Source organism: Triturus cristatus, chromosome 7, assembly GCF_964204655.1.
Source record: "Triturus cristatus chromosome 7, aTriCri1.1, whole genome shotgun sequence".
NCBI classification, from domain to species: Eukaryota; Metazoa; Chordata; class Amphibia; order Caudata; family Salamandridae; genus Triturus; species Triturus cristatus.
Window position 1 is genome coordinate 619,308,965 of NC_140590.1, and position 18,877 is coordinate 619,327,841.

At 45.0% G+C, this 18,877-nt stretch overlaps 1 protein-coding gene across 2 annotated transcripts in view; it reads right to left on the minus strand.

Moving 5' to 3' along the window:
- Window positions 1–901: 901 nt before the first annotated feature.
- COPRS (coordinator of PRMT5 and differentiation stimulator) overlaps window positions 902–18,877 on the minus strand; it is a 421,602-nt gene continuing 403,626 nt past the window's right edge. For both annotated transcript variants that reach the window (XM_085617189.1, XM_085617188.1), the window contains one exon: window positions 902–2,126. In XM_085617189.1, coding sequence (XP_085473315.1) covers window positions 1,960–2,126 — 167 coding nt within the window. In that variant the 3' untranslated portion in view covers window positions 902–1,959. The remainder of the gene's footprint in view (window positions 2,127–18,877) is intronic.

Below are 18,877 nucleotides of genomic sequence, written 5' to 3' on the forward strand. Positions count from 1 at the left end.
ACAATCTGTAGCTAGCAGGCATGGCTGTAGCGATGTCTGGTGGAGGTCTGTGGCATGGTCGAGCAGCAGGCCCCATATCTCCATGTCATGTTTGGTGAGTTAACAGGTGTTAAGGAACATGCATACATGGCTTGCTGTGTGGATAGTGGCTTGTTTGTGTGAGCAGGCGGGATGTTGGGTCATGTTGGCACAGGAGTGGTGTAGGGCATCAAACTTGGAAGAGGCACAGGTGGAAGCCCCCTCCATGTTGTGTGGTGTAGTGCATCTATGCAGTAGATTGACTACAATTATAGCGGAGTGAATATTCAATTTGTAAATGATGTTTTGCAAAGTGGTTGGCGAGATACTGTAAGAAATGTGCTATAATGTAAATTAAAACAATAAAAATTGCTTTAAAAAAACTTTCGTGCAATGCACTTTTCTCAACAGCTCCAGAGCTTAGGTGCAACATTATTAGAATGTATACTTTGACACTTTCCTTTACAAAACATTATTTACAAGCTCTGGCATTGTGCATCACTAGAATTTCTTCCAGCACAGAGGACAATAAAGTAAAGGCAGGGAGACCAAAGCGAACAGTGAAAACCTAGCAACCCAGAAAATCTGAAGTGCGAGCATTTCTCCTCTGAATGCACGAAAAGAACACATGGGCAGCTGCAACAAACGGACTGCATCTGCTGGTTTAGATGATCACAAGTGGCCAGCCATCAATTTGAAGATGGCACAGTAGTGGTACTAAAAAATATACACACAATGACTCATACTGGGGTTATAAGAAACTTAATGGCCGTGTGTCCAGATGTAAAGATGATGTCTGCATGACAGAGGGCCTTTCTCGGATGCGGATGCTGATCTCCGAAAATCAGCAAAAAAAATCTTAGAAGTAGTAGCGCAGCACTCATTTATTCTGAGCGTATCCATTTGAGTAGGAGGAAGTATCAACAGGTTTCACTGAAAAGTAAAGCTCGTGTTGTCATTTCGGCCAATTTCTTGTGTACTGAACAGCACAATGTAATTTCTTGATGAAGGTAAGAAAAGGCAGTGTGAAAAATAAACTACTACGACTGCATTTGAAAGAATGTTTTGTAAAAAAACAATACATGTAAAACACGACCAAAACATGTTAAAGATGCTTATTATTCGTGACCATCTGCAGTCAAATCTTGGTTGCACAACGAAAATTCCTCCTTCGATCAATCGAAATACGCTATTCAGTTGGTTGCACTGTTTTACAAAAATATTCAATTAAACAAACATGCATTATTTTTCCCTCAGACAGTGTCAATATAAATAATTCGGCCGAGTAAATAATGTTACAAAATACATTTTCCACTTTATGGCCAACATACTATTACTGAATTGAAAGGATTAAGTCAGTTGAACTCTTAGAAAGTGATTTTAGAAAACTAAAAACTTTGTCTAACATATGAAATTGGAACTAATTGTATTAAACTAAAAACATTCATGCAAATACAACACTTTACTCAACACGAAGTTTTTGTTTGCTCACCTTTTATCATATAAAAGACACCTTTCCACTTAAGTGTGAAGTGTGAACAATAAACCTAATAAATACGTTTTCATCTGTAAGATGTAGAATCATTGCCGGCCTACATCCAAGGAAGGGAGCATAATGTTGTGAAAGAAAAACTTGCTCTTCGGTCATAAAGGAAAGTGCTAAACACAGCTGTCTCTCCAATTAGTAATCATTTTCAGTAAAATAAAATGCATGTTTGATATTCTTACATGAATGGAAGAAAAGGTAGGATTCCCACTGCACAGGATTTAACATTTGACAATGATGAACAAACCGGGAAATGCACATAGACTAAGCTTTATCAGGTCAAGGTATTCCAAGTGCTTCAAATGACTGGAAAATAAAAATATGCGGCAGGGCATCAGAATTAACACAAAGTACCCAAAATTAGAGGTTAACAAATTATTTCTCAATATTAAGTTTCAATCATCAGCGTCATCAAACTGGCCCTTCTCAGACCACCTTGCAGGTACAATTAAAGTCACCGGCTCAGCATGATGACAACTAGGATCATATGATTTGCTCTCTTCACAGTAATAGGTCTTCAGATCATTTTGAGGCCTTTCAATTTCCAATACATCTTCACTATCTAGAAGGAGTGGGGGAAAAAAAAAAATAAAGGTTACTGGGACTGTTCAATCCTAAGCATCCAAGCCACATCCCAATTCTGGAATTTTGCAGAGGATGCGAAGATCGCTAATAGTTTTACAAAGTGTAAGGAATTGATGGACATACATTTATGCTTTAGTGCATGCATACATGGCAATTAACTAATCATACACAGTCACAGAGCTCACAAGCTACTGTTGGAGAGAGGGCCAACAATGAGGTGTTAAACATAGGCTATCTATCTAAATATTTTTATGTCATCACTCCTAGAAACAAAAGGATTAGAGAGTAGAGCGAAAACAGGCAAACAACTATGAGAGACTGCAATTCAAGCCAAGCGTTTGACAGGACAGGTAATCAAAAACTTCAAAGATTAATTGATTTGGAGGTTTTGACTAGGAGGAAAAGTTTGTGATTGTAACATGCAAATACAGACCGTAACTTCAGCGTAAGTGAACATTTTCTAGTGCAGGTGGTCACCAAAAACTGATAAACAGCATTCGTTCAAAAATGGTACTTCCTGTCTCATTCATATAATCTATTTAAAAAGAATCCCTTTTCAGAAAAATGTAACTGCAGTGACGGATTCTAGCTGCCCATGAAGCAACAAACAATATGACATCATACGGATTCTCTGTAGAGATATCATTGATACTTGCATGTAGTTTATAAACACAAAAACTGTGGCTTCCCATTAGTTGTTTAGTGCACAGTCCAATAGTAGACATTGCTCCCTTATTTCTTAATGTAGGATGCCTCACTAAACTGCAGTAAGGCAAGAAAGCAAGAATCCTTCAACAGAACGTAAATTGTAATTGTTGTAGAAAGATTTTTTTGTTGTGTGCAAAAGCACAAGTTAATTACCTACAGTATCGTTCTTTTTGGTGGATACTCTTAACTGTAGATTCCCCACTGTGTGAATTTTCCCCAAGTGGCAGAATGAATTCGGAAACTTTAGAGCAGTACTCCTGCAGGCTGGTAGACGGAGTAGTGATACGTCATACCAACATTGTTCCACTTCAGAAGTGACAAGTAGAGCCGCATTCAAGTACTACCTTTGTGCGTTGACATCAGTTGCTCTCTTAGGCTTGTCTGTGCCCTAAGACGCAGACCCCCATCTGCAAACTGGCATGACCGGTGTGCAGATCTCTAGAGTGGGACCTTTTTAAATGGAAAAGAGTCCACTGTCACATCAGTCTGGGGTAGGAAGATGGGTCTGCTACTGACCTAATCGTGGTCCAGTAGCCACCAATGCTTGTCTTTTGGAGTCTCCTTCAAAATCTAGATACAATCTGACAGACACCCCCCTGGAGCATCTGCAAAGGAGTCCAGTGTTACTTTTGCACGTTGACAGTGAACCACAACATTAGGAGGTTCACCAACATCTGGAGGTGGTTGACGACTGGCTGAGGCAAACCCTCCCCCCCCCTTCAACATTCCGTTCCTTCAGGTAGGAAAACATTGGTACATCGACCTCTGAGGGTGTGTTGCAACAATCGCCATCACTTTTGTGAACACCCAAGGGGCATTGGTGAGACAAAAAGGTAGCACTTGTGCCCACTGTAACCACAGGTAGTGCCAGTGGGCCTGCAGGACAGGGTTATGGAAATAGGTGTCATGCAGGTCTGATTCTACCATCCAGTCTCTGGGTCTAGGGTAGACAAGACCTGGATTAGCTGAGGATCTTGGATTTGTCCTTCTGCAAAAAGCTGCTGAGAGGAGTAAGATCTAAAATAGGATTAAGGCCTCCTTATGGTACTAGGAAGTAGGAGGAGAAACATCCAATTCCTACTTCCATGGCCGGAAACCTTTCTATAGCCCCTCTAGCCAAAAGGGCCTGCACTTCCAGCTGCAAGACGGACAAAGGAAAAGCCCTGATTGACAATTTGGAGGACCCACTTGTCTGACATAATGGCTTGTAACCCTTGGAGGAAATACCGAATCCTGCTGCCGAAAAGGGGGATGTGTGCCACAAAGGACACACTAAACAGATTTTGCAGCTGGAGGGGAGGGAGGCTAAAATGCCCATTGTCTTGGATTGCCTTGAGCATTGTCTTTGTGAGGCCCAGCCTTGGCCACAAAAAAACAGGGAGGCATGTCGGACTGACAGAGGGCTCTGAAGCGGTCGGTATTGAAAACCCCTACGGTAGCTTCAAGGGGGCAAAATGGTTGATGTAACTGTCTGAAGGGGGAAGACCGGTGCTAGGAACGTGCTGTTGCCCTGTCTTCCTTAAAATGTTCCATGGATCAGTCCAATTTCTCGCCAAAAAGGAAAGAGCCATCTAAAGGCAATTCCATTAGGGTTGGAAGTCAAAGCACCACAGTCATGTCAATCACCCCGATTTAAACAGTCAGTCACGTCCATCCTGGATACCTTGGATTAGGGATACCCAGAGGTTGTCTAGAACTGCTGGTACAACTTGGGCCACCATGCTCACAATAGGGCAAGAGTAGCAGCATAGAAGACAGTTGGTAAGAACAGACCACAGTGCAAGGCTCAGGGATGAGATGTGCTTGCTATCCTTTTAGGTTGGGTGTTGGGCAAGGTGTTAGGTTTAACCTTACTGGCAGATGTCTGCCCACCAAGCTCTCTAGTGTGGCACGTTGAGTACGAAAAGTCAGAGTCACCTGGTGCTGATCGATGGCGCTGAGCGACCTGCCTATGGACGGTTGGTCATAAACATGGTTTCGCAAATATCAGTCTCAGTGAGAACTTTGTTAAATTATAAAATATGTTTTGTAGGTCCTTGGCCAGGCTGGAGCACATCTGTAAGAAAATTGCTCTTCACCCTCATAGAAGGTAGTTCAAGTCAAGTGCTTCTGCCACCCACTGTATAAAGACAACAAAGGTGGAGCTTTCTTCGGTGGCAGGGCTGGGAGGAGAAATGAGGCTAGTATCTGGCAAAGTATCCAGGCCACTTGCATCTTTTTTGTTCCACACATCAATTGGTATCAACCCCTTTATCGAAATTCTCATTGTCCGAATCGGTGCCAAAAAGGCTGTTTAAAGAGTTAATTTCCACAATGAGTGCGCAGAATCCCAGGTACTACAAGTATTTTTGGACCCGGGTTCTACCTGGGAATTGATCTCACGTGATTATAAGGCTCTCAAAGCAGACCACCGAGTTGACCTAACAGGAGTCCGAAGCACATGGACAATCGATCTGGCAACACCACTCTCCGAGAGTGCCTTGAAGAAAGCGTTAGCTCAGGACAGGAAAGTAGCCAGTAATGCGAGATTTAAACTCACCAAGTTCTGTTACCTGCGCCAAACATATCTGACCCGACAACTTTTACATAGGATCAATGCTACTCAGTCAGATGCATGTCCCAGTTGTGGCTAAACTCCAGCGGCCTTTAGTCACATGACATGGGACTGCAGAAAATTAAGGGGATTCTGGGGGGGATGGTCCTGCCGGCTCTACGAGAGGTCACTTGGGGGCCTGTGTGCTTCCTCAGGGTACTGCGGACATCCAAATGTGGTGCCAAGATGAGTTCCGGTTTGTGCTCCTGGGATTAGTGCTCCCTAAGCTGCAGTGGCTACCCACTGCACCTACGGTTCGGGAATGAACGGAGGATATGCATGAATGGAGAGTAGCTGAAAAGAGGCGACTGCCTGCAGTACACACAGATGAACATGCTGACCGCAATCTCGAAATCTGTAAGTACATGTTGAACAGTCTGACAGCCATGATTTGCTCGGGGAGGGAGGGGGGGGGGGGGGGGGTTGAGTTTCGAAAGCTAGCAGAATGGTATGGTTCAATCGATGGCACCGCGAATACATGGACTTGGCATTTACAGTAGATGATGTAAGACAAGTGATCAACAGCATGCCGGCAGACAAGGCCCCAGGGGCAGACGGCTTGACAGCAGCCTTTTACAAAGAGTATGTAGATATTCTTGCCCCGAGACTTATGCAGGTTTATCAGGAGGCCCAAGACACCAGACTGTTGCCACAAACCATGCGAGAGGCCACAATAATTACTGTGCTCAAGTCAGATAAGGACTTAACTCAACCAGATTCATATTGCTCCTTATCCTTGATAAATCTGAATGCCAAAATGTATGCACAACTATTGGCAAATTGATTACAGCCCCTTCTTCCAATCATAGCACTTCCTGATTAGTCGGGATTCATACCAGGCCGCTCGACAGCACATAACCTACAAACCATATTTGCTCTATTGCACTATCTGGCTCCACATGTGCGGGCCATAGCTGCCCTATTCGACGCCACTAAGGCGTTTGATTCCCTGGAGTGGAAATTTGTCTTCACAATACTGGCACGAAAGGGCCGAGTCCCCTTTTTCTGAAGCAAATCCAACTATTATACACCGCTCCCTCAGCAAAAGTAAGGGTGAATGGCCAAATCTCAGACTCTATTAATATAACGAGAGGAACAAGACAAGGCTGTCCGCTCTCGCCACTACTTTTTAGGTCGAGCCTGACCCAGCACTTGCACTGGTCTGGCGGAGACCTCAAGTAAGGAGGGCTTCAAAAAATGCTACCGCCAGCTACAGCATGCAGTGCATGTGCACGGGCTCGCGCTTGCACTGCAGGCTGTTGCCAGCGGTAGCATTTTCCCCCCCAGCTTTTTTCTATGTAAAGAAATAGATGCTTGTTTCTATTTCTTTGCTTTTGCTATAATCGCGGCACCGGTGCTTTACTTTAATTGTTAAAAGTAAAGCGCCGGTGTTGCGATTATAGCAAAAGTAAAGAAATAGAAACAATCATCTATTTCTTTACAAAGAAAAAAGCTGGGGGGAAAAATGCGACCGCCTACCCCCAACACCACATCAGATAATTGAAGCATCTGTTATGGTTTACAGACCGAGAGAGTGGATTAGTTACTCTTGGGGCAGACACCTTTCATCAAGTTTTTCTGTTGACACCACCATGGCAAATTGTGCAGAGCTCCAAGGGGTAGATTAAGTTCGTCTTTCCATTTGTCTGGCCACTGACTACATTAGTCAACAAGCAGTAATTGCTGTGGTCAAATATTTCACCATGCATGTAGGACTATGAAAAGTGCAAGGCAACCTGGAGCCAAGTAAGTGATGTTTCAACTTAAGAAACAAGCATACTTTCCAGATGGCAGCAAGTCTGTTGTTCGTGTGAAACAGTTATTCTTCTTGTGTGTCTAGTGTAGCCCCCTGGTTTTGAATCCTCAGCACTTGGAATGATGTGGATTTGCTGATGTCTATTTGCAGTGTCTGGAAGGTGATTGAAAGGCTTTAAAAAAAAAAGTAACTGGTTTTATTAGCCAGTCTCTGTAGTACAACTAGATGAATATTTGTACTGCTACTGCCTTGCAGTCAGAGAAAACACGTGATGCAGATTGCATGCATTATTTCCTATTTTTTGATAACATACAACAACCTCTGATTTTTGCTGCGTTAGAAATATGCAAGTATGAATTCTTTAGGTGTATTACGCATATCTAATCTATCTAATGGTGCTTATGTAAACTTGAATGCAATGCTAGCATCCTAAAACTTCTCATCGGTTTGTTTAAATTTAAATACAGAAATAGCATTTTCCTGCTTTTTCGTTTCTTTTTCATCAGTAGGCAGAGGACAGGTAACTTTGACTGTCTGTTTGTAATTAGGTATGTGCGAAGTTGGGCATTGCCACCCTGGAGATCAAGATGCAAACTAAATGCTCACTTGATTGACTTTGCTGAACGGAGACTGCATTTGAGATGTATTAGTAAGGGAAAAAACAGGGGTTTAAGTCTTTTTCTGAAGTTAGATTGGTTTTCTTTCAAATTGAAAACGGGGGTGGCAGCAACAAAGTAAGATTTGCTGCCAAAAGGTGGTATATTTTAAACTGTATTTAGATTTTTGAAGAGAAGGAACAGGTTTCAACACTTGCTTATATAACACATCCAACACCTTTTCCTCCAGATGATTTCGATAAAAGAGGACAGATTTTTTTTGGGGACCCTCAGACTAGATCCTCACTATGTACCTATTCTGCACAATATTTAGTGACTACTTGTCCTTTTTAGGTCTCGCTGAGTCAGCGCGTATGCGCTGCTGGGAGAGACTTTAGTAAGGGCTTCAAAAAATGCTACAGCTGGCTACAGCTTGCAGTGCATGTGCGCGGGTGCGCGCTTCAGTAGAGGCGCCATATGGCGTGATTACTGCTGCGCGCGCACCACTTGCGCACATTCACTGCAAGCTGTGGCCGGCGGTAGCATTTTTTTCTTGTAATTAAACACTACCTGGACCACTCTGGCCGTGCTTCCTGTCTCCCTTCTAACATGTGAAAGAATGCACCAAAACGTGACGAAAACTAAATTTACCCCACAGCGGACCTCTTGAAAACGGTTTTGATGGCGTGCACATCTGGAAAGTTAATACAGGTTTTTTTGTGGCAGAAGACCACATTGAGCCAAACTGAATAAGTGTACGTGCGTTTCACTGGCGATTTCAGTAAATGTACGTTGACTAGTTAATATTTTGTACAAAAATTAAAATAAGCCAGTCACTTCAAAACTTTGTTTGCATACGTTTGTCTGCATCTTCAAATGCTTAAACTTTTTCGCCACGCATTCCCGCATGGTATTTTAGAACAGTAGAACAAATAAGCAAATAAGATGCTGTCGGCTTAGTTTTTCAGTAATTAAACCACATTTTTTTTAAAGCTCGCCTTCCACCCCTTTATAGTCTGTGGTATGATCAAATGTTTAAACTTTAATTAAAACATCCTCACATAATAAAAAAGATTAAACAGTTTTGTTGTTTTTGAGGGACGATTCGCATGGTCTAACTTGTATTTATGAATTTTAATATTCTGCATAGTTTTCAAGCCTGAAAAGAGTTTCCTGTGCTTGGTGCTATTGCCTGCTCCATTCTTCTTTTTTATTTTTCTACGGAGAGTCCATGTGTTTATAAAAGCTTTAATGAGCGTTTGTTTTCTACTGGTGGGCTTGGGGAGAATGGGGTCAGTTCACCTGAAAACAAGACCCCGCTGCCTGGTTTAAAGGAGAAGTGGGTCTGTCTTTACGATGCATTTCCTTAATTAAACGTCCATGTGATGTGCCAAACACGACCACACACACACAACCACACACACACAACCCCACAACTACACACACACAACCCCACAACTACACACACAACCCCACAACTACACACACACAACCACACAACACCCAACACCCACAACCACACACACAACCACCCAACCACACACACACAACCACACACACACAACCAACCACACAACCAACCACACACACACAACCAACCACACAACCAACCACACAACCAACCACACACACACAACCAACCACACACACACAACCAACCACACACACACAACCAACCACAGCCACCCACACCCACAACCAGCCACACCCACAACCAGCCACACGACACACACACAACCACACACACACAACCACACACATACACAACCACACACACAACCACACACACACACAACCACACACACACACACAACCACATAACCACACACACACAACCACACACACACACACATAACCACACACACACACACACAACCAACCAACCAACCACACACACAACCAACCAACCAACCACACACACAACCAACCCCACACACAACCACACACACACACAACCACACACACACACAACCACACACAACCACACACACACAAACACACACACACAACCACACACAACCACACACACACAACCACACACACACAACCACAACCACACACACACACACAACCACACACAACCACACACAACCACACACAACCACACACACACACACACAACCAACCAACCAACCACACACACAACCAACCAACCAACCACACACACAACCAACCAACCAACCCCACACACAACCAACCCCACACACAACCACACACAACCAACCACACACACACACACACACAACCACAACCACACACACACAACCACACACAACCAAACACAACCAAACACAACCACACACACACACAACCACACACAAACAACCACACACAAACAACCACACAATCATAACCACACAATCACAACCACACAATCACAACCACACACACAACCACACACACACAACCACACACACACAACCACACACACACAACCACACACACAACCACACACACACAACCACACAACACCACACAACACCACACACACACACAACCACACACACATACACAACCACACACACACACACACAACCACACACACAACCACACACACAACCACACACAACCACACACACACACAACCACACACACACACAACCACACACAACCACACACACACACAACCACACACACACAACCACACACACAACCACACACACAACCACACACACACACACACACAACCACACAACCACACACACACAACCACACACACACAACCACACACACAACCACACAACCACACACACACACACAAAACCACACAACCACAACCACAACCACACACACACACACACACCCAACCAACCACACACAACCAACCACACACACACACAACCACACACAACCACACACAACCACACACAACCACACACAACCACACACACAACCACACACACACACACAACCACACACACCCACACACAACCACACACACACACAACCACACACACACACAACCACAACCACACACACAACCACAACCACACACACAACCACAACCACACACACCCACAACCACACACACCCACAACCACACACACACAACCACACACAACCACACAACCACACACAACCACACAACCACACACAACCACACAACCACACACACACACACACAACCACACACACACATACAACCACACACACACACAACCACACACACACACACAACCACACACACAACCACACACACACAACCACACACACACACAACCACACACACACACAACCACACACACACACACACAACCACACACACACACAACCACACACACACACAACCACACACACACACAACCACACACACACACAACCACACACACACACACAACCACACACACACAACCACACACACACAACCACACACACAACCACACACACAACCACACACAGTTTTTTGTGCTGTCAGCATAAATACGCTGTCACCAAACATGATGAACACCTCGGGAACGTTAGGGAAGTCACCCCCAACTTTGAAACCACTTGCTGTTGCTGTGCTGTACACATGGCAATACCTTGACACAGCAGACTGTTGCAAGGAATGCTTTGAGCCTCGCAGGCTGACAGACCTCAGTCTGTGCATTAGTTCACCCAGTCTTGGCACTGCATGAAAACAGGGTGCCCAATATCCAGCATGAAGTGAGACATTATGATCGGGGCTGGAGATGTTATTTAGCAATCTACTTAGAAGATTGTGTTTCATTTATAGCATTAAACATAAAGGAGCACTGGCAACGCTGATAAAATGGATTTCATTTTGAGTAGTGACTAAAACTTTTAAAAAGCCTCTAGTACTGAAACAAGCATTTGCAATGCAATAGGTCTCACATTTGCAAAAGTTTAAGCTATTGGCATTGTTCATGACAATGCCTTTTTTATTTTATAAAACAAACACATAAATAAATGCCATTATCTTTTAAAATGCCAATAGCTAGTGTTGCATTATTATTAGCAATGCCAACTGCTCACACTTTTATAATGCGAGACCTATTGCATTGCAAATGCTTGTTGCAATGGCTATAGAGCCCCTGGCAGCCCAGCTTCGGCAACATCATACACAGCGTAGCATCGGGTTCACATCCAGGGGCCTACTTTTATCTATGTATGCAGATGACATGACGGTGTATCTAATAAACCCAGAAACAAATTTTGTACCAGTGATTAGGTATTGGTACGTTATCGAGGCCTAACGGGCATTCAGATAAATTGGTCCAAATCAACGATATTGCCCCTGACAGAAAGCTCCACGACTTTCGATACTGAATTCCCAATACAATGGGCTGAAGGCCCGATCAGATATTTAGGGATACGGATAAGCAGGGATTTACAGGAAATGTGGACGGCTAACTATGGAAGAGCAATAGACTGGGGGGAGAGCAAAGTGCAAAGATGGGGGAGTTTACCCTTGTCCTTAGCAGGCCGCATAGCCATCATAAAGATAGTAATACTGCCGAAGCTGTTGCATTTATTCGTAAATATACCAATGCCTTTAAATACTCATTTTTTTAAAAGATTACGATCTAGCGCACTGGATCTGATATGGGCGGGTAAGCAACCCTGAATCTCTTGGAATATCCTAACTTTGCCGTTTACACAAGGTGGCCTAGGGGCCCCAGACTTTGAACTGTATGCGTACTGCGCACAGGCGCAGTTCCTCCATTACTGGCAGCATCCCACACCATACCAGCCACACGGGGCGATAGAACTAGATAAAGTGGCTCCCCTCCGACTAACTACAGCACTCTATCACAAATATACGCGCCCTCACCTAGAGAGAGATACCGTTGAAACACTTAGATGGGCATGGCAGGGGTTAGCAAAGAGAGCACACCTCAAAGTTTTATTTGCACCATCCATGCCGATAGGCGGAAACCCATCAATAGCACCGTTGCTGGACGCTGACACCAAACAGAGGGCGGCATCCCACACGCTCTTGACAGGTAAAGACCTATTCCCTGAGGACAAATTTATAACACTACAGCAAATGTGCAAGGAGACACCACCGACAGCGCTGGACACACTGTTTTATTATCAGATTAGAGCAGTTTTCAGGGCTAGATATGCCGACTTTCCGCAAATCACCCCTATGCTTCCGGCACTGGAGCATATTATCTCGGTGCCATCAGCTCGGAAACTAATCACACACCTTTATAGTGTTACTCAAAGAGAGTCCCCTATCACTGTAGCCCACTCAAAAACAGAATAGGAGGAGGATGCAGACATTACAATAACAGATAAACAATGGACCTTCTGTTGTACTCAACTAAAGCATTTATCACCGAACTATAGACTTAGGTTGATTCATTTTAATTACTTACATCGTCTATATCGCACGCCATTACAGTTGCATTGTATGGGGCTGAACCCGGACACATGCTGCTGGAGGTGCGGTTCTCAGAGAGCAACCTTTACCCACTTGGCATGGGAATGTAGACCAATAGCGACGTTTTGGTCAGCAGTTTTTAAGCATATTGGACAAATGACGAGTCATTCCATAGTGGGCACTCCGTTGATTGCAATGCAGGGCTATGTTCTAGATGCACCTAAAGGAAAGAGAAAACTAATAGCTATTCTGCTCCTCCTGGCTAAGAGGCTAGTGGCGATACATTGGAAAAAACAGGCCCCCCCAACCGTGGTGGAATGGGTGTCTAGTGCCACTTACTGCAAAGATCAACAGTCTCATTATTGGGAGCTAATGCCAAGCAAGTCCCGTCCAAAAGATATATGGGAACCATTTACAGCCTGGTTGGGTACATGAGGGAGCGAGGTGAGGGATTAATTAGGGCAGCCAAATTAACAGAGCGGTAGGGAGGTGCAGGTGGATAGTTAAAGAGAATCGAAAAGAGGTCAAGTAGGTAACGCTATACACATAGGACCGAGGTGTGTGAAATGGTGGGAGACAGTGCTATAGTATCAGAAGTGTCACAGACATGTACATTTATAATTGTGCACCATATGTATATAAGCATTATTACGGTAAATGTCCAGCAGATGTTACATATGTTTAGTTCTGGTTTGAATTGCTGATACAAATGTACGCTACTTATATGCATCCAATACAACTCCAAATGATTATATTGTGATATGTACAAATTAAATAAAAATTTTAAAAAAAAGAGAAGAAAACAGCTGTTGTGTTTTTTTCAGATGAGCTCAGATTGAGGTCTGAAAAGATAAGTCTTCTGTAGTTTTGTGAAAGACGAAAGATTGGGTGGCTTCTTAAGGTTGAAAGAAATTTCAGAGGCATGCAAAGGAGTCAGTCAAAGCAAGAGTCCTTTAGAATTTAGTGGTTTTCACGTGTAGGGTCTTTGTACCCGAGACCTTGTGATCAAACAGACTGGGGTTCAGAAGGTTGGATATATAAGGGCGCTATTAGACAGAGGGCCTTGTACATAAGACAGCATAAGCTAAAATTCACGCTGGGCTCAAATTTAAATCAGCATATCTCTCTTAATACTGGCAAGATGGAACTGTTCTATGAATGACACCCTGAATTGGAGTGAGAAGAGTATGGGGTTTCAAAATGATTGGAATGCGGCAGCTGTTTTCAGATCGCCACAGATGAGATCCATAATTTTTTCAAGTGAATGCATACAAAAGATAGTAAATTGAGCAATCCTGTTGATGTGAAGGAAAAATTACACCTGGGCGTAATTCGTGAATTTCCTTGCAAAACAAACTCCACAGCGCTACACGGAGCTCCGAGGGCAGCGGACTGCGTTTGATAAGAGCCGTTCGCTGTGATTTCCAGTGCCAGGTGTCTGTCCGAACTGTGCAATCATCGTGAACAGCACCATGCACAGCACAAGCGGGTGCTGCTTCCTTTCTGCCGCTCAAATAGATTTTTACGCGTGAGGCAGCTTTCTCAACGCGAACGGATGGTTTCTCAGCGCGAGTGGTCGCGTGCACACACGACCATTCGCGATGAGAAATCTGACTGCCTGCGTTGAGAAATCTCACCGGGAGGTTGATTTTCCACGCCCGCCAACTTAATGTCAATGATCGCGAACAAGGAAAAATCTCACTGGGAGGTGGATTTTCCCCGCTCACCAACTCGACGTTGACAAACGCGAGCGAGGAAAAAAAACTCCGCTCCGCAACGCGAAGCAGAGTTTTCCAGAACTTCGCGAGCTCTGTGTAATGTAGAGTGTGGAAAACTCTGCAGACTCAGCGAGCAGAGCGGAGTTCACTGCCAAGACTTAGTAAAAATGACAAGGGATTGATGAATAAAACCCAGAGATTTTACAGTTGGGGAAAGAACGAAGCAGAGCTATCAATGTTAAGTTCACTTGGAGGGGGCAGAGCCAAGTCAAGGAGCGGTTCGGCCAGCTGAAAGCATATTCCAAATTAATCCTGCCCCATTGGCAGTTCAATCTGTGACATACCACTACCCAGCTCATCACTAAGGGTGTGGCTCCAATCTGAGTGGACTACGGCCCCCTGGGGCGTTGGCGGAGCATATCGCTAGGGGCGAGGGCCGTGGCATGGGCTGGCATGTGTGATGCCAGGCTTGAGTGGCAGCTTGGCTGCACTGCTGGCTGCCCTGCAGGGAGCCGGATGGTCGGAGCGGCAACCTGTCTGCTGCCAAACTTGAGGGAGCGCCGCCTCTGCGCCAAGGAGTATTTGGTGCCAACTGGTCTACATGCATCGGAAGCTTCACTGCTGCCGGCCGACGTCTGCTGCTACGTGGTGCAGCACGAGAGAATCAGCTCAAACCTACCGTGCAGATCCAGCCAAATACGGAGCCTGGATCCAGCTGGTGGTAAGCCCTATTTCTTCATGCCGTGATGGCTGGAGGGCCCGCGATGTGCCGGTGGCGGCCGTGGCTCAGGTCACCCTCCATGCCCTTGGCCCCTGAGTGAAGATTTGCAGAGGTACTGCATGGGGTAGGCCTACTCTGACCGGCGAGCTCCACAGGCATCTATCTACTCACTGGTTGCCCTACTGATGACGCACCTGGCAACTGTGGCAGCTGACTACACTGATTCTTATGGCTACTACTGCAGACGTATTGGGCCTGCTCTTGACCCCGGTACATGCTGTTTATCAGGGGAGTGGCGGGGCCTGGGATCATGCTGTTAGACTAGCTTTCTGAGGCCGGACCTCACCATGTCATCAGGCAGGGTGCTCCCTACCTGCTGGCTGTGATTACTTAGTGGCCCCCTTAGCGACACTATACCAGCTTACAATTTAGGTCCGTTTTTACCAATCGAGCCCAGTGTGCTGGAGGGGTGTGACAGAGCTCTGGCAGGTAATGTAACACGAGTGCCCCCCTAGATACATTGCCCCTGCACTTGGGCCCCTTTTGACATTTATTACAAACTGAACTTTTAAGTAGGCACACGGTCTTCACTGATGCCATATTCAGAGTGCTCCTTAAGACTTGGAGGAAAGATGGTCAAAAACGATACACGTCATTCCAGACTACCGTTCCAGAGTAAGAAATCCTTGCGCCAGACAGATATGGAGCAGCCACAGGAGATGCATTCTGCCCTTTCCACGGAGAATGTCAGCTGAGACAATGATATTAAAGAAATCCTTGTTGATGTAAAGACCAGTCTGAAGGCAACTGATGCCAAGCTAAACCTCATGGCAAGTTGCCTGGACAGAATATAAGAACAAGTTGATAAACATGATGATCGCTTAGATCACTTCGAGGCCAGAGTCTCCAAAATAGATGATACCCATGCCACGACCAGTGAACACCTGCTCAGAATTGTCCAAGTCCTTGAACTAATTAAGGCCAAAAATTAATATTTAGAGGTGCACTCGAGGTACAACAACCTACATGTTATGGGGGTCCCAGAATCTACTGCCATCAACTACATGCAAGATTATGTTGCAACAGTGCCACGGAACCTATACAGGGAGGCCCAGACCCCGGTCTTTATTGTTGAGCACGCTCACAGACCCCTCGCGCCACGGCCGCCACCAGATACACCAGCTCGCCCCATCATTGTGCACCTCTTATATCATAAGGACCGCGATGTGGACTTGCGTTTGTCCAGACAACGTGGTGAAACACACTATTAAGGTAATGCGATTTTGTTCTGCCCGGACTTTACTATTGCAGTCCAAGCTGCCTGTAGAAAATTCCTGTCAGCCAAAAAAATCCTTAAAAAAGCAGAGATCAAATAAGCTCCCCACTATACCGTCAAGCTAGAGGTCATGTATGAAGGAAAAACATACCACTTTACCTACGCGAAAGCTGCCCTCAAGTATGCCAAAAGTATTGCAACAAGATAGCTCCAGGGGTGCCCGTGGAGCCGAGGACGTACGTCTGGATGACGATGATTAATCAGTTTGCGGTTTGTGATAGTCGCCTTAATGCTGCCTTTTCCCTACGGGAGACGCAGATGTGACCTGATGAATGCCAGACCCAAGTTTTGTGTGTCGCACCATACGTAGATTTCATTTAAGCATGGACTCGGGGCGTAAAACACCACCACCTTTGGTTTCCATAGTTTCAGCCACCCAGTCCACTTCTAGCTGGGAAGCTAACTCGGCTCTCCATCGCCCTCTGGGATGAGTCCCACATATGCAGTATTTGTTTAGAGATGGTATTGGGATACTCAACCATATTCGGGGGCTGGTGAGGGAGAGGGTAGGTTTCTGATGTACTGATCTATCATGTTCTCTTTCTATGTTATGGTCTTCTCCCTATGGCAGACCCGACCTGATGACTTGCTCCCTTCTGCCTCACTCACACAGCCGACATGCGAGGCCTTGGAACTTAATTTTTTTCTCTTCAAGACTCTACTAAGCAGGGCATACCCCCTTCTTACAGTACGCTCCATACCCAGACACTTTGATTATGACCTCAGACCAGATGCCATGACTTCAATTATTAAATGTCTGACTTGGAATATATATAGGGTTAAATGATCCCCGCAAGGCCCATCTCCAAAACACTTACCTTACCAGACATCATATTGATATCTGCTTTTTGCAAGAACTCCACCTTACCCCCTCAACTTCTTCTCACCTTCAAGCTAGCTGGTGTGCCAGAAATACACTCCTAATTCTACTCTTATTATGAAAGTGGAACCGCTATATTAATACGCAAGAGCCTCGCGTGGCAACTCACTCAAGTCAAGTGCGATAAGGAAAGACAATATGTCCTTTTAGCTGGTTCTCTACATCACCAACTGATAATATTCGCCTGTGTGTACGGGCCAAATAAAGGTTGCCTGAAATTTTTTGCAGAAGTGTGGCAACAGATAGCAAATCTGGAACCAGGAGCTGTAATATGGGGAAGACCCAATCACAACGCGGCTGCCCTAATCCACACCTTGATTAATGATCAAGGCTTGGTCGGCATATGGAGACACCTAAATGGAAATCAGAGGGTGGGAACGAGTGTCGTTTGCCCCATGAGGCCTGGTCATGCCTCGACTATTGGTTGTCGTTCAACCAGCATGTTGCAGTTCTCCTGTATATTATTAGACCATACCCCTGTACTCTTAAAACTCTCATTATTATTAGCTATCTTGCATGCATTCACTTAGTGTCTGCCCCTGGTACATTACGGGACAATGTATTTCTCACTGATATCCACCCCGCTATCATTGACAATTTCATGACTAACGAGGGCTCGGTCACTTCCCCTCTATTCCTCTGGGAGTTGTCCAAGGTAGTTATCAAGGGGGCATGCATTGCAAAACAAGCAGGTGTCCTCAAGGCGGTAAGAACTCGTTTAGCGCAAACTCCGGATGCTCAAACTCGACTATTACTCCTCCAAAGCTCCTGCCACAATGGCGCTTATAGGTGAAAAACTCAGAGTACGATGAGAAAGCAGGACGTGAACTGAATTTTCTGTCCTGTGAAGCCACGACGCGCCGGTATGGTGAGGGAGATCAGCCCGGTAGGACACTGGCTAACATTCTTGCACTCCCAAGCCTCACGATTACATGGTGGAGTTCCTGGATGACCATGAAGGATGCCAATCTACTCCAACTTCTATACTCACCACAATTACATCTTTTTACTTTCGACTATCAGACTGAATCCACACTGCCTGTAGAGGAACTTGAAAACTATTTAGATTTAATACAACGCCTCTGGCTTGA